This window comes from Phallusia mammillata, chromosome 4 (genome assembly GCF_965637545.1).
Source record: "Phallusia mammillata chromosome 4, kaPhaMamm4.hap1.1, whole genome shotgun sequence".
Taxonomy (NCBI): Eukaryota; Metazoa; Chordata; class Ascidiacea; order Phlebobranchia; family Ascidiidae; genus Phallusia; species Phallusia mammillata.
The window spans coordinates 23,748,456-23,772,749 of NC_137255.1; the positions used below are offsets into that span (position 1 = coordinate 23,748,456).

At 36.5% G+C, this 24,294-nt stretch overlaps 3 protein-coding genes across 5 annotated transcripts; 2 read left to right on the forward strand and 1 right to left on the reverse strand.

Annotated features, from left to right (window-relative positions):
- Window positions 1-2,466: 2,466 nt before the first annotated feature.
- On the forward strand, window positions 2,467-11,519 carry LOC145223101 (sodium- and chloride-dependent taurine transporter-like). 2 transcript variants are annotated; one of them, XM_080089434.1, is made up of 13 exons: window positions 2,467-2,700; window positions 3,210-3,341; window positions 4,649-4,934; window positions 5,398-5,530; window positions 6,090-6,224; window positions 6,634-6,737; window positions 7,134-7,227; window positions 7,494-7,637; window positions 7,951-8,088; window positions 9,185-9,388; window positions 9,908-10,078; window positions 10,755-10,857; window positions 11,194-11,519. In XM_080089434.1, exons 1-13 carry the CDS (start codon window positions 2,568-2,570, stop codon window positions 11,211-11,213), a joined length of 1,797 nt encoding a protein of 598 aa, XP_079945560.1. In that variant the 5' UTR covers window positions 2,467-2,567; the 3' UTR covers window positions 11,214-11,519. The 2 variants fall into 2 exon arrangements, with proteins under 2 accessions (XP_079945560.1, XP_079945561.1); XM_080089435.1 differs by lacking the exons at window positions 2,467-2,700; window positions 3,210-3,341 and adding an exon at window positions 4,015-4,074.
- On the reverse strand, window positions 11,432-15,219 carry LOC145223102 (2-oxoglutarate and iron-dependent oxygenase JMJD4-like). 2 transcript variants are annotated; one of them, XM_080089437.1, is made up of 7 exons: window positions 14,870-15,219; window positions 14,411-14,548; window positions 14,219-14,353; window positions 13,404-13,644; window positions 12,826-12,978; window positions 11,680-12,018; window positions 11,432-11,621 (listed from the first exon to the last, which is right to left on the reverse strand). In XM_080089437.1, the coding sequence occupies exons 1-7, from the start codon at window positions 15,166-15,168 to the stop codon at window positions 11,598-11,600; spliced, it is 1,329 nt and encodes a 442-aa protein (XP_079945563.1). In that variant the 5' UTR covers window positions 15,169-15,219; the 3' UTR covers window positions 11,432-11,597. The 2 variants fall into 2 exon arrangements, with proteins under 2 accessions (XP_079945563.1, XP_079945562.1); XM_080089436.1 differs by having other exon boundaries at window positions 11,432-12,018.
- Window positions 15,220-15,650: 431 nt separating this feature from the next.
- On the forward strand, window positions 15,651-24,227 carry LOC145223352 (cytosolic carboxypeptidase 6-like). Its single transcript, XM_080089766.1, has 12 exons — window positions 15,651-15,792; window positions 16,438-16,560; window positions 16,622-16,746; window positions 17,001-17,095; window positions 17,411-17,633; window positions 18,101-18,230; window positions 19,748-19,862; window positions 20,533-20,644; window positions 21,713-21,915; window positions 22,789-22,901; window positions 23,209-23,308; window positions 23,753-24,227. The coding sequence occupies exons 1-12, from the start codon at window positions 15,663-15,665 to the stop codon at window positions 23,895-23,897; spliced, it is 1,614 nt and encodes a 537-aa protein (XP_079945892.1). The 5' UTR covers window positions 15,651-15,662; the 3' UTR covers window positions 23,898-24,227.
- Window positions 24,228-24,294: the final 67 nt, after the last annotated feature.

Consider the following 24,294-nt stretch of genomic DNA (forward strand, 5'->3'; position numbering starts at 1 on the left):
CCCAGTACTAGGCCACCAAAACATTTTCAATGGGCCACAGAGCCATTTGAACAGATTCTTATGTTTTGTTATACCGTATATTATGTTCTTTGTTCTGAAAAACGTAATTTTTGCAAAGAATTTAGAATCTTGTAGCCAAATTTCAGGAGCATGTATCTCATTAAAATAAATTGCTAGAAACCATTTCGCCTGTTTTTGAGTTTTTTTGTGCCCAAATTTACAGCACATGGTGGGCCACGAATCGCTATTAAATATAGACATTTGGGCCACAGACCAAAAAAGTTTGGGAACCCCTGGCTAAGGCGAAGGGCGTGTTTTTGCCAAACACGTGATTTTCCAAACTGTGGTGCGACGGGACCGCCAAACGCTTTACATATTCATTTTATGTCTCTGCATGGAGATAAATATATCTTGACTTCGCCTTACAAGTCAGCGAGTCGTTTTTGGCAATTAATATTAACATTTGATGAATTAAAGTTTCTCGGTATAAAAATTTGGGAGGGGTCATTGCTTTATTGCAGCATGGGCTATAAAAAAGTCTTTCAGGGGGAAATGGGTAAAGAGCACTGATAAACAAAACTCATTGATGCTTTCGACGCATGTATAGGAAGTAGTAAACACATAAAAGTAAACATATCTTCATCGGTGCAGTATAAGTTCCTTACTGTTAGCATGAAGAAAGTTTTGTCAATAGTGTAAGGTCCAGAAAACAAAAACTTGTATATTTAAGCGCTACACCAGTTAAAGAGAATATTTCAATCTTTATTTTGTTATTTTCAAAATGAGAGTTTTGCAAGCTTGTAAAAGACGAAAAGAGTCACCTCCCCAACATTTGTTTCGCTTTAATCAAGTGTGTTGTTCCATATGCCCAAGCGTTTTTGAGATAGCAATAGATCAAATTTTTGATGAGACCGTTTTTAAAATCAAGAGAAACGTATAAGACCTTGCAAGACACTGATTCATATTTAATACAAGCTTACTGATTAACGACATCAAGTTCAAGGTCTTTGTATGAACCCGAAATATATGATATCAAGGTCTTTGGTTTGTGTTGATTTCGGCGTGTAAATTTGAGTATGTCAAGCGGTAACGCATCGCAAACATATGTTGGTCGCTAGGCAACTAATATGAATTCGGCTGCTTGGTGACGACACCTTTGTGCCACAAGACATCGGTTTTGGTCAAAGGTGAAAACAGGCAGAATGATTAAAATTGTTTTAAAGCTGTATGTTTTGCTTTTGTGCCTTGTTTTTATGCCAAACTTTAGGTAGTTGTGTGGGAAGTAGGAGCTTTTTGGGGGGTTTTCATTTTTACTCGGACGTAACTGCTTGGGTTGCTTCCAGGAGTTATTGTAACATAAAAAAGGACCCACTCACGTTCAAGATTAAATTCATAAAATATTTGTAAACAAACCAAAATTGTCACATTCAACTACATATGTGAAAGCAAGACTCTTGGGAAGATCCACTCTAAATGAGCCGAATGCGTTGTGACATTTCAGTCGGTCACCAAGCTGTCCCATATGACAAGGCTTAGGCTGGAAACATTTAGCCTACGGTGGGATTCGAACCAACGACAGGAGTATTTTCGGGACTCGCGCTCTGCAAACTGAGCTACACAGACTTAATAGTGGCCCGTCGAAAGTCGAATCACAGGCACCGTTGCTTGCCTCGTACATGTCAGCTTCGTCGTAGGGGATCGCCAGGTTGACCAGTAGTGTGTCGTGATCACCGGTCTACATAGACGTTTTAGGGCTGATCCCAGTTATGAATTCATGTTGATCTCACCTTTAATGAGATTCGAACTTATAACTTCAGTTTTTAAGTGGTCATCTATTTATTGTTCGACAGTCAAATTTAACGGTTTTGTATTGTTGCAATGAAACTACTGTCTGGATTTGAAACTGTTGTGCGCAGTCATAACAACAAAATTCATCAATCACTAGTCATGATAACAATATTGATCAGTGGATAGACCAAGAACTGAAAACATATGAGTGTATTTTACCATAAACTAATGATTAATTTAGCTGATTAACGATTAATTTAGCAGGTTAAATCATTTAGCATTTGCAAGCGCATTGTCACGACGAAGGATAGTTTGATGGTTAAACGATAGTGGTTAATTCACATTAAATTCTACTCATTGTGCTCGTGAAATTTAAAAACTTGATGCGATATTAGGACATTCTTTTCCAGTTTACGATTAGGGTTTGGACATTTAGGTAGGCCTACACTAATCACGGACTGTGAAAGTAGCTCGATCAATGCACAAAATTGCAAGGGTGTCATATATAGAGAAATGATTTTGATAGAAAAGCTATAACAGTGCCTCTTGCTATTAAATCGCGTACAGAATCCGAGTTTATGTTATTTCTTACTCGTTTTGTTTTTAAGCGGCTGTTTCTAACACCACGGGGTTATTTTCTATGCCACTGTTTGTTTTTTTCTTCAGTGACCATGATTAGCAGAAACGTGCAGGAAAATGTTTGCGTTTTTTTTTCAGGGCTTTGTTGTCGGTTTTAGCTTTCGTATTCTGCTTTGTTTTTGCGACGAGGTAGCATAAGAATGGGCGAGGATGAAGCACCGGTGCGGGCAACCTGGAAGAAAAAATTCGACTTTGTTTTCAATGTAGCGGGAGGTTCAATCGGGCTTGGAAATGTTTGGAGATTCCCTTATCTCTGTTACAAGAACGGCGGGGGTAAGTAAAGTACACACCGTTGTAAATTATGACTGAATGTGTACAGTAGCAGACACTGAAATTGAATCCTTAAATAAAGTTAGTAGGATATTTTGAAAAGCGAATGTCTTAAATAGCGTCAAGGGGATTTTAACCCTGTACTGGGGTTTACAACCGGGCTATTTATCGTTTTATATTTTTTTCTAAATTGCACAACGAAAAATAAATTAAAATGATTCTACTGTATTAGGCTCAATTTTTAGTCTGTAATTTTGTTTGGTTAGTCGACAAATAACTGATTGGCACAACATAATTAATAATCTTTACAAATATTGTCACAACTAATAGTTTTAAACTACCAAAGTAGCAGTACCAAACTTATCTGTGGGTCACACAATTTTACATGTTTGAATTTTTTTCATTATTAGGACTCATTAGAATAGCTCCAGATTTAAACACATGGTGACGATAAGGGGTGTGGCAATTTTTGGGGGCGTTGTTCTAGTAAGCATTTTTGTTTAATCTTTCAGGAGCTTTCCTGATACCCTACGTTATTTTTCTCGTGGGAGCGGCCATACCCATATTTTTCCTCGAGGTCGCCGTGGGACAGTTTACCAGTACTGGAGTGTCGAAAGCATGGGGGATGATGCCAATAATGCGAGGTAATAGCGGAAATAATTCTGCATTATTGTTATGTTGTTTTGTCTGTTTTTAAAGCACCAATAGTGGTTTGCATAGAATTACTCTTAACAAAATGATAGGCTTGATGATCACTTATTTCAGTCGGTGCTTTGTTGTAAATCCATTTGTTCTGAACAGATTCTATTTGAATGAGATTTTTTAATGTCTACATGTGTACTGCTCAAATATATGTTATAACCTGGCTTTTATTGCAAAAAAGAAGCATACTTCAGTATTACTTTTAGCACACTGGTATCATCGGCTTAAACAAGTATACCTATATTCGGCGTTTGCATTACAATCTAAAACAGGGGTCTTCAACCTTTTTGGCTCAATCGCCCCCTTATTAAGGAATTGTCTCCAAATCGCCCCCCTATGAGATTGTTATTTGTACAAAAGTTCTGCTTTTTGAGCAGACGTGGGCGGTTAGATTCATCCAGCAACACGAAAGCTTCAGTTAACAGCTAAAACTTAATTTAATTGCTACTACAACACGCAAGGTCCATTTTACCGCAATTCTTCTAACTAACGCATCCAAGATTTGTTAAAATTTATTACATCATAGACAAAACAATGTTACGATTATGCGCAAATAATCGCCTTTTTTGTTGAAAACAGTGGTCCATTACTCTGTAGAGGAGAATCCTAAATGATACAAATACTTCGCAGTTAAGGAAGCGGTTGTAAGAAGTGTGAAAGCGAAACAAGTTTGAGGTAAAGCTCATTACCGTTGTATTAAAAAAGTATGGCCCGTCACCATACATAGCCTCAATAAAGTGTCCCGTGTGGCAAATTAAATGCCCAACCTTGCTCTCGGGATCACAAAACGTACAAACAATCACCAGTAAACACAATGTATTTAAATAGCAGCATGTTTAAGCTGATGCGTCCCTTATCACTGGTGTTTGTTTGCAACACGAATTATATCTGCTTGTAAGTTAAAGTTAGCTGAGTCTCACAGTTCTTGTACATATTTATACAATCAGTAATGTTGAAATCGCCCCCCTTTGTAGTAAAATCGCCCCCTAACTTTCAAAATTGTCACCATCGCCCCTTCGGTAGACGTAATCGCCCCCTGGGGGGCGATATCGCCCCCGTTGAATAACCCTGATCTAAAACCATGTGCATAGATTCTTAAAATAATTTACATCCTAAAGATGACCTAACTTAGATAAAATTTGTTCGTGGTGACAATGGCCAGATATCGTTATAAGCAGTGGTTCTGCACCATTCGTTCAGGTATTTCACACAGCACAGGGAGTAAAATAATCGTATTTCTTTCCCACAGGCATTGGGTTGGCGTCCCTCACAATCAGCATCAACCTTCATACCTACTACATGGCTCTACTTGCTTGGTCGGTCCGATACATTGGAGCTTGTTTTAACGCTGTACTGCCCTGGTCGACATGTGATAATCCATGGAATACGCCAAACTGCTTTCGTTACTCTTCACCAAGTATGAATGCCAGCACCTACATTGGTAACATCTCGTCTACAGTAACGAGTGCCGTGGCTGCAAATGTTTCAAGTGTTGCTGAACAGCCCAAGGTTTCGTCAGTCGTGGAATTTTGGGAGTAAGTAGTAACGTTTGACGGGAATCGAAAACAGAGGTTTGTGGGATCAGGTCCAAGCGATCGTGGATCAATAAACTTGTTTTTTCGCGAGTTTTCGCGTATTCAAATAGAGTTTTTTCAGCACTCGTTTTGCACTCACGCACTAATACATAACTTTTCCGAATTCGGCAGCACAAGTTACAACATCTTAACACTTTACACCAGTGGTTCCCAAACGGGGACGAGTTCCTCTCAAGGAATTTTAAAACTTAAGGGGAGGAATTTCTTTTAATTTGAACATTTGATTTGTAAATAGACACTTAAGCTGGCAATATAACCGTGGAAGTTAATAAAAGACCCAATTATAAATGATCTTTCTAAGGTTTAGTATCTACTATGTAGAATATTATGGAGAATAACTCGAATTTTTTTGGCGTTTTATCAAACATTACAACAAATATAAAGCAAGCTTTTCTTTAATCAGACGTGGAGTCTTGGATGTGTCGAAGGGAGTTCATGAACTCGGATCAATTAAGTGGGATCTTCTTGTTTGTCTCATAGTCTCGTGGCTTGTCGTCTACTTCTGCATTTGGAAAGGCATAGAATGGACTAGCAAGGTAAACGACTACACTTGTATATTGCATTGGACTTTTTTAAGTACATGCAAATATCTTGACATGTCCATACTGCTTTGGTCACATTATTAGGGACCGAGATGTCGTAATTGTTTAATAAGTAGAATAAAAGATACTTAAAAGCGCTGAAATAGAAAATCTAAATAAGATAGATAACTAAGATTGTTAAACACTCGATAGAGTCTTGCTCTAATTGCAACTTCACTAGTTTCTTCATGTAAACCGGGTTCGGACTTTTCGAATCGGAACCTGAACGGGTTCGAACTTGAGTTTTGAATAAACGGACTCAAATCGGACCTGTATACATACCAAGCTACATATTTGCAATTGAAACTGTATTGTACTTCAACTCTGGTTGAACTGATTTAAACGCTTATTTCGATTTTTGTTTGGGTAGTCCTTTCCGAAATTTCGAGAGCGTTGTATGCCACCAATAAACGCAGAAAGCTTATAGGTTGGGATTTGGAGGAAACTGATGTTACTTGTTTTCTGTGTTTTTTTTTTAAGTGCAGTTGTACAACAAGCTTGTGTTTTTCGTCAGATCATATACTTTACGGCATCATTCCCACTGCTCATGTTGCTTGTCTTGTTCGTTCGTGGAGTCACCTTGGACGGAGCCTACGATGGAATCGTCTACTATTTGAAACCGAACATCACGAAACTGCAGAGCGCACAGGTAATAGAAAAACACTTCAACTAGACAGAAGATAAGCAAACTTTTTGTCATCGATTTATAATGCAATACAGCAGTTCCTAATTCTAGCTGTTATAGTATATTATATAATCAATGACATCAAAAACTTTTTTTTCTTGAAACGAATTTAGACTTTAAACATTATAGACACGGACTTAAAAACTAGTCTGAAAAACAAACAACCTGTCAGAATATACGTTGTAGTGTGGAGTCAATATTGTCATCAAAGCAAGGTAGTTGTACACAAGTTCCCTGTCAGCTTGGTTTGTAATCAAAACTTTAGGATTAACTAGATTTTCAGTTAATTTTTGCCATTTTTTAGGTTGTGACGCCGAGTTTTGTGTTGCCACAATTATTTTGCTTTAAAACATTTACCATGCTATACTCACAGGTATGGGCTGATGCAGCCACCCAAGTCTTCTATTCATATTCATTGTGCAATGGAATCATGGTCACCATGGGCAGTTACAATGTTTTCCACCACAACATATACAGGTACGACGGAACAATTGTGCCCAAACTTTTTCAAACGACCATTAATATGCGCAATTATGTTTTCTAATCTGCAAAATAAGATAGCTTTGAAACGTTCAAGTTTATTGCTGCCACACCGATCAGCAATATTCAGCGTTTTGACCAAAAGTCATTCCATGTAATTGGCACCACTTAGCTGTGAGCAGAAAAACAATTTACTGCGTTACAAATGGATTTACAATGTCAGTTGGTCTGGAAATATTGTTACAGCAATGTTAGGTCGTATAAGGAATAAAGAAACTGCAATATAAAGTCAAAATCTATATGTTTTTCTTACAAAATCAAGCGACGCATATGGTTAACGCTGCATGGATAACTCTTATATAAGTATGTGGTACATTTTTGTATGTGTTACAGGGACACCATCGTATTTTCGTTCCTGAACAGTGGTACCAGTTTCTTTGCTGGATTCTCTGTTTTCACTGTGCTTGGATTCATGGCCAAAGAACAGGTTTAATTTTTACATATATATTTTGCTTAAGAAACATTGTAATTTGAAAGAGCACATCTTTTTAGTTAAAATATGTCATGTGCATGATTCTGAATGCATGACTTTTTTCGTTGTTCTTCGTTCTTCGGGCGTTTGCCTAATACAACAATCAAAACCTAAATAGGATCGTTTCGGGACCACTACGTATGACGTAGACACATATTTTGCTGGCAACCGCCCTCGCAATACTTTGACATAACTTAAAGCGTTGTGTTATGTAATTGCAGAACACGACGATTGATCAGGTGGCAGAATCAGGACCAGGCCTGGTTTTCATCACCTATCCCCGTGCCATAGCACTTATGCCATTACCGCAATTGTGGGGAATTCTATTTTTCATCATGATCTTTCTTCTTGGTTTGGACAGTGAAGTGAGTGGAAACATTAACTGCAGATTATATGCGTAACATCCGCCAGTATGCAAATAGTAAAAAGATCGTAGGGCGTTGGGTCCAATCCCGTGGCTCTAAAATCGTGGTTTATTACAACTTCGGTTTGTAAACGTATTTAAAAGTATTTTTTTACCACGCGACCCTTATTCCACACATATGTGACGTCACAATCAGATGAGTACGTCACGTGGAAAGTTCGTTCTCTGGTGGTTTCAAGACTTCAGAGACAACCACAACAAACTTATATGAATGCACTTTTATAGTTTTTTTCATGTCGTGTTTTTGATTTCAGTTTATCGGCCAGGAGAGCATCATAACTGCGATTGTCGACTTGAAGCCGAGGTTCTTCTCTCGCCCGTGGCGAAGAGAAATTTTTATCGCAATTTTGTGTTTTGTTCAATTCCTTGTTGGGCTTCTGATGATCACCCAGGTTAGTAACTTTACTCTTCTCCAGTGTTTTTTTTCAAAAAAACTTTTCTGTTATCGTTACGCCTGAGAACAACCACAGGACTTTCATATTTCTCCTTTTCAAAAAAGATAAAACAGATAAATTACCAACTATGGAACCTGAAAAATGTAATCACCCCTTGTAAATGTCGAGTTATCTCTTTGTGGGTAAATAGCTGTTTCCAAGTTCAGTATTTGCTCAAATCCAATGAATCAACCCACAAAATCTTATGTAGATCATGAAGATGTGTTGATATATAGCCTAGATCTTGCCTTAGTTGGTTTTATTTCAACAAAAGCGGCTTAAATATTTCTTAACTTTAACTTGCTCGTTGCTTAACACACAACTATATATAACTTAACTCATCCGACGTTTTGATTCCGGGCGTCTGCATTCAGTTTGTGCAATATGTATCGCAACAACACTATATTTATTTTCTATTATCATCGTTTTAAAGTTTAAACCATTTTTAACAATCCAGCAAATTAAAGTTTTTGAAATAAATTGTCAAATTTAGGGGTCAACGTATCGGAAAAAGGCTCAAAAGCTTTTCCCAAGACGCATAACGTCTACGACAGCCTCTAGCCACAGGGTATGATTAGATTATCGAATGGAGCATTCCGGTGGTCAAAGGTCTTACCATATCCTTAGAACTGTTAGCGTCTTATCGACCAAGTGTGATAAGACTTAACCCGCGATAACATATGTAAAAACCACGATAAATTGGGCTGCACGGCCTCAGTCCCGGTTTGGACCAAATAATTGACACCGACTCAAGACATTGGCAGTTGACAGGAGTTTGGTACGTTAACATAGTCACCTGGAAGGTTTTTACTGGTCACTGAAAACCTAGTATGCTATAGATGTCGAAAAACGTATATCTAACCAGTGGTGGGATTCAATTTTTCAGCTGGTTCTATCACAAAAAGTCATATTTTTTGCCGGTTCTGTGACAAAACGTCGATTGACAGTAACCAGTAATGCTATAACCAGTAGCCTACGCTTATCTCATAAAATTTCGTGAGACAGTTCTATACCACTGATCTAACTTAGGCTACAATGAATTTCATTACAACAGGGAGGCGTTTACATCTTTAACATGTACGACAATTACGCGGCGGCCGGTTGGGTGCTTTTCTTCATCGGAATTTGCGAATGCGTCACTATGAGTTGGCTGTACACGCCCGGCAAATTCTGGGATCACGTATGTCAGATGCTCGGATTCAGACCTGTCCCTTGGTTCAAGTTCGCCTGGGCTTGTGTTGCGCCCACAATGGTAACGGTAAGTGGAGCGTAAAACGTTTGTAACGGTGATGTTTGACTGGAAAACTGTACACCTAAGCGGCAGTCATATACCTAGCATCAAGATTTAAAACGGTGTAGTAATGCAAACGTAATTCTTGCATGATATGATGGGAAAACAAACTACAATTTGATTTTTTGTTACTAAAAGCCTATTGACAGCATGTCCTATGACCTACCCTGAATGTTACTGCATTCTATTTGAATAAGGAATTAACTATAGCCTACAGACTAGGCACAAACTATATTCTATAACCATACCATATGGTTTTGACTAACTCGGTGTTTTATTGTATTAGTAATGCCTCAAAACCTAAAAAAGTATAATTATGCAATTAGTTTAACTGTATAAAAAGTGTTTATGTGGGTAACTGGCAAAAAATAAGTTTAGCCTACTGCTAAAATAACCCATATTTATATCATACTTATTACTTCAACAGTTTGTAACAACACAAATTACGATTCAGTTTTCGAAAAAAAAAACGCTTTTCTATTTCAGGCAATTCTCATTTACAGCTTAGTGATGTATGAACCACTGACCTACAACCGTACTTATACCTATCCCCTGTGGGCCCAAGCCCTTTGCTGGCTGCTGGTGCTTAGCGCTCTTCAATGGATTCCCACATACGCCATCTACCGGTTTTGGAAAGCCGAAGGCACTATTTCCGAGGTAAGATTAAACATTGCGAAATTGCATCACGACTTTCCGTAACTGAACACACACAGAAAAGAAGAGAGTCATTTGAACTTCGGTAAAACCTGAGTTTTACATCAAAAGGAATCTTCACTAGAACAAAACCAAATCAGAAACCGATATAAACTTAATTGTTTTTAAACCAGGGTTGAACAGTGAGCAAGTGCAGCCGCTCAGTAGTTTATTGAAATTTTGATGTCCTATGGCTGTACATCAATTAAAGCTCTTTTGCTGAATATTTGACTTCTGAAAAACATGATGTAGTGTCGTTTTCCGTTGTGAAGGAAACGGGAAGTGTAGCCTACATGCCAAATAATCTATAGTGTACGGACATACACAGACACACTGGGTTGCTGCGTTAAGTTAAGTTTATTTCGCTTGGTAAAATGGATTGTAACAGCACATTTGCGTCGTAATATTTATCAAGCCGGAATAGCTGCTTGCGTAGCGTGGAGAAGTTATGAAACACTTCGGCAAAACAAAGGTTGTAACCTACCTCTTGATTTAATGAGAACTAGCTATAAAAATGTTCTCATATACGGTACGACAAATCCTTCATGCGAAGAAGACTCGAGCCCACACAGAACTGAGAACTATATAATATTGTGATCTTTATATTTCGTTAGTCTGACTCAAAAATATTATTCTTTAGAGATGGGCGGAGGTTAAACGATTGCCGGCACATTTGGAGGCGAAACTGCCGGAGAAGTTTAAACAAATTGAAATGCAAGATTGTGCCGAAGTCCCACTTAATGGTAAGCTGATTGAATTTTGTTTACATGGGAACAAAACCTACCAAATGCTTCTTTTACTGAAGTATTTGCTTTATGCTAATTAAAATTAAGAAGTATTGTACATGCGTGATGGAGTTTTTTTCGTTGGAGAAACATGCAGTAACTTGGTGCATTCTGTAACTTCAAACTTGAATTTTTAAACTAATAAAGTTCTTGAAATAAGCTATTGCTGCCAGGCATAATGTATGACCAAGTATTGCTCATCCAGCAGTTTTATTATAAAACTGCTGGATGAGCAATACTTGGTAATAAAGTTCTGTCTTTAACATTCTGATACCATCCTCGTTTACGTTGCAGAAAAAACTGAAGATGTCTAGCGTCCAGCCGTGACCACTCCTCGAAAACTGTGTAGAATCCATTGTCGTTTTTCTTCTAATCACCATGCACATCATATTCGTTTCGATTTATCATTGAAACCTGTGACTTTTTTTCGCTTATAAGAGATGTAGGCTACCTTACATACACTGTACTCACCCTTTTTGCTGGCCAGTTTTCAATTCTGGCAAGTTAAAAAAATATTCAAGTGTATCTTGGGTTATGCAATTGTCGTATATTCAGAGCCGTTTGGTACCAAAGTGTCTTGGAGCTTTTTTCAAGGAATACAATATTCTCTGTACGCGTCAGTCAATCAGTACAACACATGTAGTAGTAGAATAATAGTAACTGCCAGGCCCATACACTTTCATTAACCCTGTCAGCAATCAGTTTACAGGTACAAATTCAGCCTAAAAAGTTAGTGATAGACTTTAGTGTAAATGTTATGTTTAAAGTTAATTGTTTTACCCGAGATGTAAGTTGGGCTGAAGATATCTTGTCTTTTTCCAGCCAGTCCACAATCACCGGCAAAATGGCGCATAAGTCAAACACAATATGGTTGACATGTTTAGGAAATGCTTTTTTATCTCCTTCAATACCAGCTAAGGCTTGTTGGAGTTTTACAAGCGTTTCTAGGCAGTCATGTACACTGGGTTGAATGGCTGTTCGATTCTGTATGTCGTCCATTTGTAATATATTTTTTAAATCCAACTTTTTCCTGATTTGGTCCAAGCGGGCATGTGTAATAGTTTCAAGAAGCTTTAAAAAGTCTGCGAAATTCATACCAGTATTAGCTCTCATCAGCATCTGTCAAAAAGCACAAAAATAGAACTTAATGTAGTGTACATGAAAAGTTGTGGTGTAAATGTAGAGCTTCAAAATTTTAAGACTACCATACCATACTACAAGTACAATTTTACACAAAATAAGAGGGTCAAACAAATGTCACGAAAATGTAAAAAGAGTGTGGTAGATTTGATTACAAATTACACCCAGGGTTCTGCTATTTTTGTGGCTTAAAAAGGATAGACTGAAAAAAGCAACTTGATTACAAACAAAACTGCAAAAAAGCTTCTATGGTAGTAATTCTCAACTTGTTTCAATCGATGGAATACCATTTTAGTTAAATGAGTATCATGGACCAGTGCATTGTTAAGTGATAATACAGAAAACATCCACAACAGGCATATTGGCTCGAAACATTTAATATCAATACAGAATTTAATTTTAAGAAGTGATATCAAGGAACTGACAGAAAACAACAAATCGCCAATAACTTGGATTACTGAATATTTAATGAAATATATGCAACCAGCCTATTTCCAATTTAAAAATAATTAATGACCTGTGGACCAGCCAAAAAAACATCATGGATCAATAGTGGTCCATGGACCAGCAGTTGAAAACCACTGTTGTAAGAAGTAAATACAGTCAAATGCAGACATTTTTAAGCTAGTTCGATACACTGCACTGTTGATGAATCCAATGACATTGAAATGTCTATGCAACAATTCATAAAAACGATGTAATTGGCAAATGGTGATCAACTAAGATAACAGACAAAATATGAGAAACACTTAATAGTACAATAAAGTGACATGTAAGTTTTATTACCTGACATTGATTTGTCCACTGTTCATCTGTCATTCCACTTTTACAATCATCAATTTCCTTTTCCACTGCAGCAAGCTCATTTTGCAAGAAACACCAAACCCTTTTCAAGTTGGATCCATTGATCCAATTGTGGTTAATAGAAATGGTGTTCTCCTATAGACCCAAAGGTGTGTTAAAATGAACAATTATTAGATGTCTAATTCATGTAAAATACAACTTTATTGTCTTAGTGAATATTTAAGCAAAATTGAGCTGCTACAAATATTTTAAATTGCAAAACAAGCTCAACTCAACAAACACAGTACAGTATAGTGAAAAATAAAACAAACACTGCATATTTAACTAACAATACGCAAATACAAAAATATTGAACACAAAGGCTGTCAATATATATTTGTTTAGTTTCATCTTCAGTTATATTTAACAAGCAAAAATAAATTATGAGGCCTATCCACTTTGATCAAAATGCATTGATTCTGTTCATCTTCTTGTGTACTGAGGAAGCAATGTTATACACAGGTCACATAGGTATAAAAGAATTTTTGCTGTAAAAGTCCCTTAAGAATATCAACACTTACAAGATTATGGACTTGGTGGTGCCAACCAGAAGGTACAAATATAACCTCACCAGCCTCCTGAAAAATTTCAATAAAACCATCTGGATGTTCTTTACTAATCTCCGTCACATCAAAGGGCAGATTGCCAAATTTATCTCTATGTTTTTCCTCAAATCCACATCTACAGAATATCCACTTTTTGCGACCACAAATATTAGCTGACCAACTGAAGGATCTGTAGACGTCAGCATGAAAGGGAGTCCTAGAAAAAATTCCAATATAAAGTGTTGCAAAACATACAGCAATACACAAAAGTTAAAAAAAAAGATTGCAAAAAAACATACAAAACTACACATCAAATACATAAGTAAACATACATGGGTAGTTTAAACTTGAACAGTAAAATGCATTTTAATTGCTTTGGCTTTGGTTTTCAAATATAACATGATTTTAAAATTAGTAACTTTGATTTTAATTTCTACATTTCCACCTCCTGCACATGTGGCATTTATCATACGACCAAAAATGAATTTAAAAACATGAAAGAACTACATCGGAAACATGCAGACTGCAGTATAGCTGCAACATGTTTGGCAACAAACAACCAACAATACCTTATATTTTTTGGATTTTATAACATAATGCTCAAACAGCCCATAGTTATTTCTGGCTTGGAGTTTATACAGAGACAAATGTGTCATTATATTTCTTATTTCATTCAGCGAAGTACACTCAAATCAGTTTTTGGTTTAAAAAAATGGAAAGTAGAAATAAGATAACTTTTGAGAAACATTTTTTTTTAATACTGGAAGGTAGTGTTAATACATCATACTCACCATGATCCTTTCGGTCCCATATAAACAAACCGAAAATCCTCATCACAATCAAAACATTTTGCATCACAAGCCTCATTAAGCCAATCAGATGAGAAAAATGTGGGAGTAAAATATGCCTGGTAGTCTGGAAAATCACTGAAGGTATTTGTGAATGCTAACATTGGCTGACCTTAATGTCAAATCAAAACTTACCTAGTAAAATGCCAATCCTTTAAATAGTGACATTCTGTGTTACATGTTTCTTTTTCCGCATGACAATAGTTTTTCCAATAGGTAATAAATTGTTCAACGGTCCAGGTTTGTTTTGGTTGGGATCCATACTCCGATTTTCTGCAAAAAGTGGAAAAGTATACATGATTTATCACACTTAAAAAAAAACATATTGTAGACAACTAATCGCAAATGTATGAACAGTATGATGGGCAATCAAACTACCAATAAAGCTTTCTGTACTTCTATCATTCAGTGTTTTGTTCAGCAAATGTCATTAAAAATATACAAGCATTATCACTTGCCAATAAAACAAACTAAGAAGCTAAATCTAGAAAACTTTAGTCGAAACATCACAAGTTGGTGACAGTTAGACACAAATTAAGTTAATTTCATGAAATATTTCATATAAACAGACTGGTTCATAAGTGTTAATCACACCTGCAGTTTGCAACAGGGACTTGAGCAGCTCCAAATGTTTTAGAAAGAAAATCAAACTTTGGTTTACTTTCGTCGACCCATTCTGTCCTGCTCTTCCATTCACATGTCATCCAATCTCCGAACAAACATGGCCGATTCGGGACAAGGTTGTTTTCAAAAAACGTGTAATATGAGATTGACGTAACTGGAGTTTTGATAAAATCAGTTAGCGATGCTGAAGGCTGTTGGTAAGACTGATTAAATGGTTCTTCAGACAAAATTATTGATAGAGCATTAACTAAATTATCATTACTAATCATATTTTGCAAAAAGTTAACAACGCAAGTTTCTCGATCTCGAATAAAAGGGAAACCCCCACAAATATACGTTTGGTGTTGAATGTTTATTTTTATGTGTAAGATTTGCCCATAAAAACGTAGTAATCTGGATTAAACGTTTCACCTTATGAAAGCAAGATGAGGCAAGAGAGCATAGATTGTTGTTTTGTTATCTCCTCACGGAAATAAAATACTCAACCCGCATCCTCTGTTGGTCTGGATTACAAGTTTACCGGTTGTGATGGACGCGATTTGCAAAGAACTCCAGAGTTAAACTTAAAGTTGTAATTTGCAGGCTTTTTAGATGCAATGACTAACAGAATAGAATTTAAAAGCAACATAAACGGTTAAGTGTTTTCTCAATGTTAATTCTGATTTTTCAAATGTTGACTAAATTGGTTTAATTTTAATGAACACTTATCTCATTCCATGGAACATGCATGTTTTGGAATCAGTTTTTTGGCTTACTTTTAATTATGTATGTGTTGGTTCAGCTAGTGTATATTTGTGTAAGTAAGTACAGGTATAGTAAGGTAATAAATGAGTTCAAAGTGGTTGGAAATGGCTTCAGCCTGATGATGGGGGATGCAAAGAGAGCAGATTCAGGTAAAATGAACAATTTTCATTTTGATTCTATATTGACAATTTTTTAGATAATTAATAATTAATAGGTTGTTCAGAGACAATTACTCTTTGTGAAGATATTTTGCTGAATTAATTAATCAACTTTTTGAAACATGAAGTAGTTTGTTTGTGTACTTAAACAAACAGTACTATTATGCCATCCATTAAATTTTGCTTGACCTGTATTTCCCTAGGTAAAGACTACTTTACATAATTAAAACCCCATATGTCTTGGTCCCTAATTTAGTAAACAAGCACAATATTATCTTCAGGACCTGCAATAGCACATGTATTTAACTGCTGACCAATGTTCAACACAACTTATAGTCATTATTAGAACTTTAGACAGTGGTGGGATTCAGCCGGTTCACACCGATTTTATAGAATTGCTTACAAAATTTTATGAGATCAGTGAACCGGTTGGTATTACTGGTTACTGTCAATGGACTTTTTGTAAAAGATCTGGCTAAAAAACATGACGTTAGTGATAGAACCGGCTGACAAAACATTTGAATCCCACCACTGACTCTAGATGTATTAAAACTGTCAAGAAGTAAAGGCTATGACCCAAATATGAATATAAAACCAAGCATATGGTCATGGCAACAAACTTTTACTTATTTGCAGGAAGCTCAGATAGTGGTGATGATGCTGTAGTGGGAAATGTAAATAAACATTTGGTTTACCCTCCGGGATATACAGGAAAACCTAAGAAAGGCCATCTCATTTTCGATGCCTGTTTTGAAAGTGGTAAGGATTCTTCTACACATTAGTCTAGGTTCGGTGGGTTATGACAGCATCTGTTGTTTAGGAAACCTGGGAAGGGTGGATTACATCACTGAGCATGAGTATGACTTGTTTGTGAGACCAGATACCTGCAACCCAAGATTTCGTGTCTGGTTTTATTTCACTGTGGAAAATGTTAAAGCAGACCAGGTAATCTAAGCTCTAAGGGGACTCCAGAAGTCTTTTACTTTCTTTCTTATGAATTTGTATAATACTCATATTGGTTATATAAACACAAATACCATTTTAACTCGACACCAAAAGTGGTAAGTGAATTTAATTTGTAAAACCTTATAATGTGATAACATAGTGGTCATCGACATATTTGAAAGAAACTGGTATTGCACAAAACAAACCCCATCAAAACTTGTTAAGATATATATAACATAATATTGATTTTGTAGAGAGTCATATTCAATGTGGTCAACTTTAGCAAAACAAAAAGCTTGTATCGAGAAGGCATGTCACCAGTTGTGAAGTCAACTAGCAGACCAAAGTGGTGAGTTCATGTTAGCATCTGCATGTGATTGCATTTAAACAACTATATATACATATGTACTCTTCATGGTGTTGAAGTATTCTACTTGGCTATATATTTGCCTTATCGTACCTTATTTTGCTCAACCAAATTACAAGGTGGATATCGGACAGTGCATAAATACAATACAGCATTCAGCAACTGGTTCCAAAACATATCTGATCACATTTATGTATTTTATCATGCCACAATATATACCTTATGATAGTGTTATAATATTCTCAACAAAAAGAAAATGAAAGGTAAAGGAAGTAAATTATCAAACTTGTTTTGCAGGCAACGAATTCCATCAAAGACAGTCTACTATTATAGATGCCCAGATCACAGAAAAAACTATGTCATGTCGTTTGCATTTTGTTTTGACCGAGCAGATGAAAATGAAGTTTATTATTTTGCTTATTCCTATCCATACACCTACACCAGACTACAAGTCCATTTAGATAGGATAGAGAAGAAACAACTTAACTTCTTTAAGCGGGAACTATTGACTTTAACAGTGGTAAGTATATGAAAGTATCTATAGATAGTTCTTTTGTCTTCATGAGTTAACTGAGTGATATATTTTTAGTACTTTTGTTTAAATATGTCATATTGTTTTAAAATAAGGGTTTAGTTCAACTGTTAATTTTTTTCTGTCACTGTGATTTGATGACCTTTTGGGGGATACTAATTGATACCATGTAGTTGCAAGATAAACACACTGACAAACATAAATATTTTGTGATCATGCTGAAATGGTCATAAACAACCAACTTGGGGCTAAAAATGTGACATGGTAGGTAGAAACAAAGGTAATTACCTTCAAAATATTAAAAGATTGTTTTTAAACTCCATAAAAAATTATTATGATGGTATTTATCAGCAAAACCGAAGTCAGTTAGTCAATAGTAAAAAGAAGGCCTTAAAAGTAAATACTAACATTTTACACTTTATGTTCTAAATTAACTGCTCTGTTGGTAATCGCAGCAACAGCGCCGCTTGGATCTACTCACAATTACGTCACCGGAAAACTTTTGCGAGGACGAAAAGCGAAAAGTGGTTTTCGTGACCGGACGCGTTCATCCGGGGGAATCCCCTGCTTCACACATCGTACAAGGTAGGATAAAATAAATTGGAATACTTGTAGCCAGGGAATCGAACCACTTGTCATATGGGTTTAAATTTGGGTCCACGTTGTTTTGTTTTTAGGGATTCGGGATCGGTTCAGGTTTAAAAAAGTATATTTTCGGGTTCGGGTTTTGTTCCGAGTCGGGCAAATTTCCCGGTCAAAGCCGGTTCAAATCCAATTTATTTTAATTTTCATTCTACCCATCATCTATAATTCTACGTAGCCTTATTAACCTCTAAAAACTTTGGCCTTGCATTGTGTTACACGGTTACACCAGTGGTTCCCAAACTTTTTTCTTTTAAGGCGCATTTTAGAAAAAACAAAAATTATTTGGCGCACTTCGAACATTTGAATATTTTTTTTAGCTGGCAAAGACACTAACTATGAGGCCATAAAGCCGCTATACAGGTCACTTTCATAGTTAAATAGCCTAGTTGAACATCTCAGAGACGTGGAGCATGTTGTCCTAGTGGTCTAAGCACCTGGTACTACTACTCTCCTTGATTGATTTTAATTTCTATATTTTTTGCGGCACACCTAATGACATCTGGTGGCACACCAGTGTGCCGCGGCGCATAGTTTGGGAACCACTGTGTTACACCTTTAAATTCGTTCCTTTTGACACGCCCTATAACTGTTAACTAGCGTATTCTTCAGTGCGCCGTTCTGAAAAAAAGTGTATGTACACAAAATATAATACAGAGTGCGTTTTTACTGGCTCGATTCGGGTTCGGGTTTTTAGAAAATCGTAATTAGCGGTTATCGGGTTATTTGTGTAGTGGTTTATTTCCAAGTGTATATCGCATCAAAACTCGGGTACACGACTGAATAATGGAGAAGAGAATACAGCTTGAGTCGGTGTTAGTTGGTTTTGTGATTGCTGTCAGCAATGAGTTTCGTTTTTGTAAACGAGTTAGCACCACGTTATGTTATGCCGAAAACAAACACCACGTTGTGCCCAAACAATACAGCAACAAGTCAGTCATTAAATCGCAGGCGCCAGTTTTTTAACTTTGTATTTTATGTCAGAAGGGGTAAATATTACAGAAACATTTCACCGGATTTTGTTGGGCGCTTAAGGAGATTTGCGACCGAATTTTCCTGTAGCTGCATCATTTACTGCCAAAATTTATTCCAGCGCCCCCTTTATTGTTGCTAATATCCCTAGTAGACCAACTTTAATAACCATTAATTTAGAACACATTTTGGAATGCTAAGTCGTTTTACAGCTAGTGCAATTTTTATCATAACGTTTTGCATTTTTTTTATCTAAGAATTGCAAAAACGTTAATGTCTTTCAAACGCATACAAAACATGTTTATCTGAACACATTACTTTGGTAAAACTTATTTTGGGACTAGAATATGAAAATAAAATAGATGCAATAGTTACTGTATCTTGCTCATATGGTTAAAGCATTTATTTTGTAACTTTGCAATACGATATGATGCCAAGGAACTGACAACTAAATAGTTTATGTGTTTAAAATATATAGCATTTTTTAGGTTTCATCGATTTTTTGATCAGCAATCATCCAATCGCGCGAGTGCTGCGTGACAACATCGTTTTTAAAGTTGTTCCTATGCTGAACCCTGATGGAGTTTATTTGGGAAACTACAGGTAACTTGTGTATAGTGCTGACTGAAATGTATTTGCTCAATGCCCGAAATTAAACAAGTTTGATATTTACCAGACGGCTAGATTTGGAAGCCATGTCTTATCATTTTTTAAGAGAAATGCAACTTTCCTTAATGAAAAGGTAGTTGTCATGTTCAGTTGTAGCTTACTGTCTTAATATTATTACAACAACACAAATGTGCATTACTGTGTCTGAATCAAAACATTGACTAAAACGGTTGTTGATGTCACCAGATAAAATTTCCAAAATGAGAACTTTATTAAGTAAGCTGTTGGCCGTTGACAGTTCGACCTATAAAGGTCTCATCAGTGCAGCTGGTGTCAAGTGACCGGCCGTATGGGCTAATGTAGCCACCTTACGATACTGCAGTTTGTTGGAAGTAACAAGCTTGAAAGTCATGCCTTAACAAACCTGTTTGATGTAACAACTGGGCATTAACCACATAAGAACTGGTTCACAGTGACCAAGAAACTGCTTTGGAACTACATTAACGAATTAACCACATTACGAATCGACCAAGCAACTGTTTGAAAACATTACCGAATCTTCATGTATGTGTGTTACGTTTGACTTAATTTGTCAATCAAATTTGTACATATTGCGAGATTCTAGGTTTTCTCTCCCTATGTAACTTTGATTTCGTGTGCGCAGATGTTCGCTCATGGGATTTGACCTCAATCGTCACTGGCAGGACCCTTCGCCCTGGGCTCATCCGACTTTGCACGCCACCAAACAGTATCTGATGAATTTACATTCCAATCCGGTAAGCACAAAAAAATTCACTCTAAGCCAAAATACAAGTAACACGAATCAAATGGCCCTTTTTGTGCAACCTGCAGACCGCGGGGCAAATTTGGCTCTTTAAAAAAATAGTAGTGCGGCCCGCGTAGGCGTTTGGAATTTATTGAAGTGTGAGCTGCCTAGCTATTTCAATGTACTGTTAGCAAGTCATATATCAATGCCCTGCTTGAGTCTTTTTGTCCAGATTAATTTGTACAACGTAATAATGATAGAATCACTTGCGAATTTTCAATGTAAGCGTGTTATATATGCAATTAAGTATAGTAAGTTTCTGTTAGCCTGTATAGAGGTATGTTCCGCGGTCCAATTTTGTTAATTTTATTTGGCTCGCCAGTGTTAAAGGCTGCACATTTCTGAAACACGCCATTATGCTTTTGCAGCAAGAATTCAGAATCCCAGTTAAAATGCGCGTTTGCCCTCAACGCAAACAAATCCTTCATTCCGATCAAACCCACGTTGCTTAGTAGCTCAATACACAACATAGCTACTTGAGACACCGATCAAATACACACAGCAATGCGCATATGTCGTTGCGTTGACTCAACTTGCCTGATTACACAACTTCGACAACGCCAAAATTGATTTTTACATTAATGAGATTGGGTGGTACGCCGTAAATTTAATATTGTTTGCCCACGGATATAATTTTATACCCGAGTCTACCGTACTCTTCTTATTTCCAAAAAAATATTTTTACGTACGTTCTTGTACAATAAACGCGCTCCAAAAGGGGAATTTTGAAACAAAAAATATGATCTGTGAAGTTCATTAAAAAATATTTTAAATGATCTTTGTATGTTTTTTCATTAACTATGCAGTCTATTGGGGAATTTGTCGATAAAGGTTGGGAACCAAAGCCCTACCCCAAGCCAAAAAAATTCAGTATTTTGAAGATAAATTGTTTTAAATAATTGTTAGCGCCAACTATTGGAATTTAGCTAAATGTGGGTTTGCCGTGAAGTATGGTGTTAGTAGATTTTCCAATCTGACGCGTCGCACCAAAAAACATAATAATTTAATATTTCTATAGTGGTTGGATATTGATTTCTATGTGGACATTCACGCTCATTCGACGCTCAGCAATTGTTTCATGTACGGAAATATTTATGATGACGAAGATCGGTTCCAGAGGCAAGCGGTGTTCCCTCGTTTAATGTGCAACAATGCGGAGGATTTCAGTTTTGCAAATACCGCGTTTAACCGGGATGTGGTCAAGGCTGGGACTGGACGACGGTAAGTATAATAACAGTTGACTTAAAGTGTTTTGGGGTTTCTGCCCAACATGAAAATTTGAGGATGGTTTCAAAGTTTTTTTTACGAGTGAAATTGATGCTCAATGTTTTACAGCAGACAAATGAATGGATCAGCAACTTTTTCGTAATGCAATGCAATGTATAAAAATCGATTTCGCCCATATAATGGCATCTTGAGTTCCTTTTAAATAGAAATCCATGAGCGTTTGTAGGTTCAGTACGATTTCTGTATAAGCATTGTTTTTTTAGAATACAGTCTATTACAAATAATGTTGTTTTCCGCCCAACAACATTGTAAGTCTAGGACGAATTCACACGAAACACCATTAAAACGTCTGAAATAGCTTCGTTTCTTATGTTGAAATGACAAGGTCTCTATGTACGGTTATAAATACAGAGGAATGTTTCATACTGTTTTCCTCTTTTTCCAACGCTTCTTTATACGTGGGACAGTTGCTATATTGTGGGTAATTCCCCCAAAAAATATCCTTCGATTTAAAACCGTTGATTTTAAAATATGCTTTTTTTAATCCTCGGCTGGGCAGCACAACAAGTCCGCCGTAAGATTGCCGTTTTTTTTATTACAAGTACTATGGATCATTTTTTATTAATTTTTTTAGCCTGTTTAATTGGTGATCTTAAATTTATTTCAAACCATCAGTTCCTCTCTGAGATGAAGCAATGTCGCTTGCTCAGGGAACATAAGTGACCGAGATGGGATTAGAACCCACAACCTTAAGAACACACGGTTGCGTTAACCCTTTGGTGATCTTAGCATACTTTATATAAAGTCCGCTCAAATAAACGTTAGCTTTACATGAACTGACAGTTGATTTATCAATTTTCCTTGCAGATTTTTAGGTGGAATTCTAGACGAGTCTTCGTATTGCTACACACTTGAAGTTTCGTTTTACAATTACTTCAATGGACTTTCTGCGAATCCCATTCCATACACGGAAGAAACATGTATCCTTATTTGCTAACTTGCGACCAGACATGTAGAATATGGTGCCATACAAGCTAATCTAGGCGGTTTATTACCAAAATGTACCAGAATTTTTAAAGTAGGCCATATAGCATTGGTGCCGACTGTAAAATTACAAATTTAAAAACACATTATTTTATACTCCAAATGGCATGGAATGCCTCTTAGGTAAGCTCACATGCCTGCCACGCGCTTTTAAGCTCATTAAGTTAAAACCACAAAAGCAGAATTCGATTGTGTTTTGGAAATTAACTTTTATTAAACCTTAACGAATTGTAATGCTACCAGACACAAGAATCGGACGCAATCTTGCCAAAACATTTGCTGACTATTACAAGTTAAGTCCACAGATGGTGCCCAAACCAACAGCTGCAGGAGCTCAGTTTAAGTAAGTAGCACATGTTACAAACATCGCCATAAAACTTTGTGTTTGATTATGAATGTGGCAATCTCTGTTTGATAGAAAGTAAGTTAACTACTGCAAATCGACTGTAGACCATTTTGTTTTCCTAATTGAAAATAATTTTTTGGCTTTTAAATTTTCATGATTTCTACAACACACACTACTACAGTGGTTCACAACCGGGGAGGAATTTACTTCAATTTGTAAATGTGGTTTGGAAACATACTCTTCAGCTCTGCGAATATCACCTCTAAAGTTGAAAGGCCCAATTTCAAATGATCTGTTGCAAACTAAGACATTAAGCCAAAACAACTATGATATAATTAGTAATTACCCCCTTGAATATGTCAAATTTCCCAGGGATTAAGAGCCACTTCATTACAGCACATGAAACATGTAGGGTTTGTTTTAATAACGCTTTACTTAAAGGGAAAAAGAAAAGACTTCGCTGTCCAAACGCAAAAGCAATCGGGTTTCAGCCACCAGCTCATCGTCCAGCAACGGGAATGGAAATTCAAGATCTTCTGCTTTATCACCGGTCCCAAAACCTAAGAGCCGCGATTATCGCTTCTAAAGTGACGAAGTTTTTGATTGACACTGACAGTTGAATGTTACCCCTTTGTGTTGCCGCTGTATTTTTTGTGTTTTATGACGTACGTAAGTTCAAATATAAGCGTAGTTTGCCTGTGAAAAACTGTGGCTTCTTTGTTTGGTAATTTTACTCACAAGCAAAAGCAGGTATATTCAAACACCACGTGTTCAATGTTTTTCCTATGCCCAAGTTAAACGAGTGAATTTGTTAATAGATGTTTTGAAGTCTAATAAATCTGAATTTATATAAATGTACAATCAACATGTTTTAGATTTTGAGAATAAAGTAAGCTCTTTTGGGGTCGTAAGTCAACTTTGTATCCAAAAAGCAGCAGTAAGCATCAAGATATTAAAAATAAATAAAACAGAATTAAGAATTG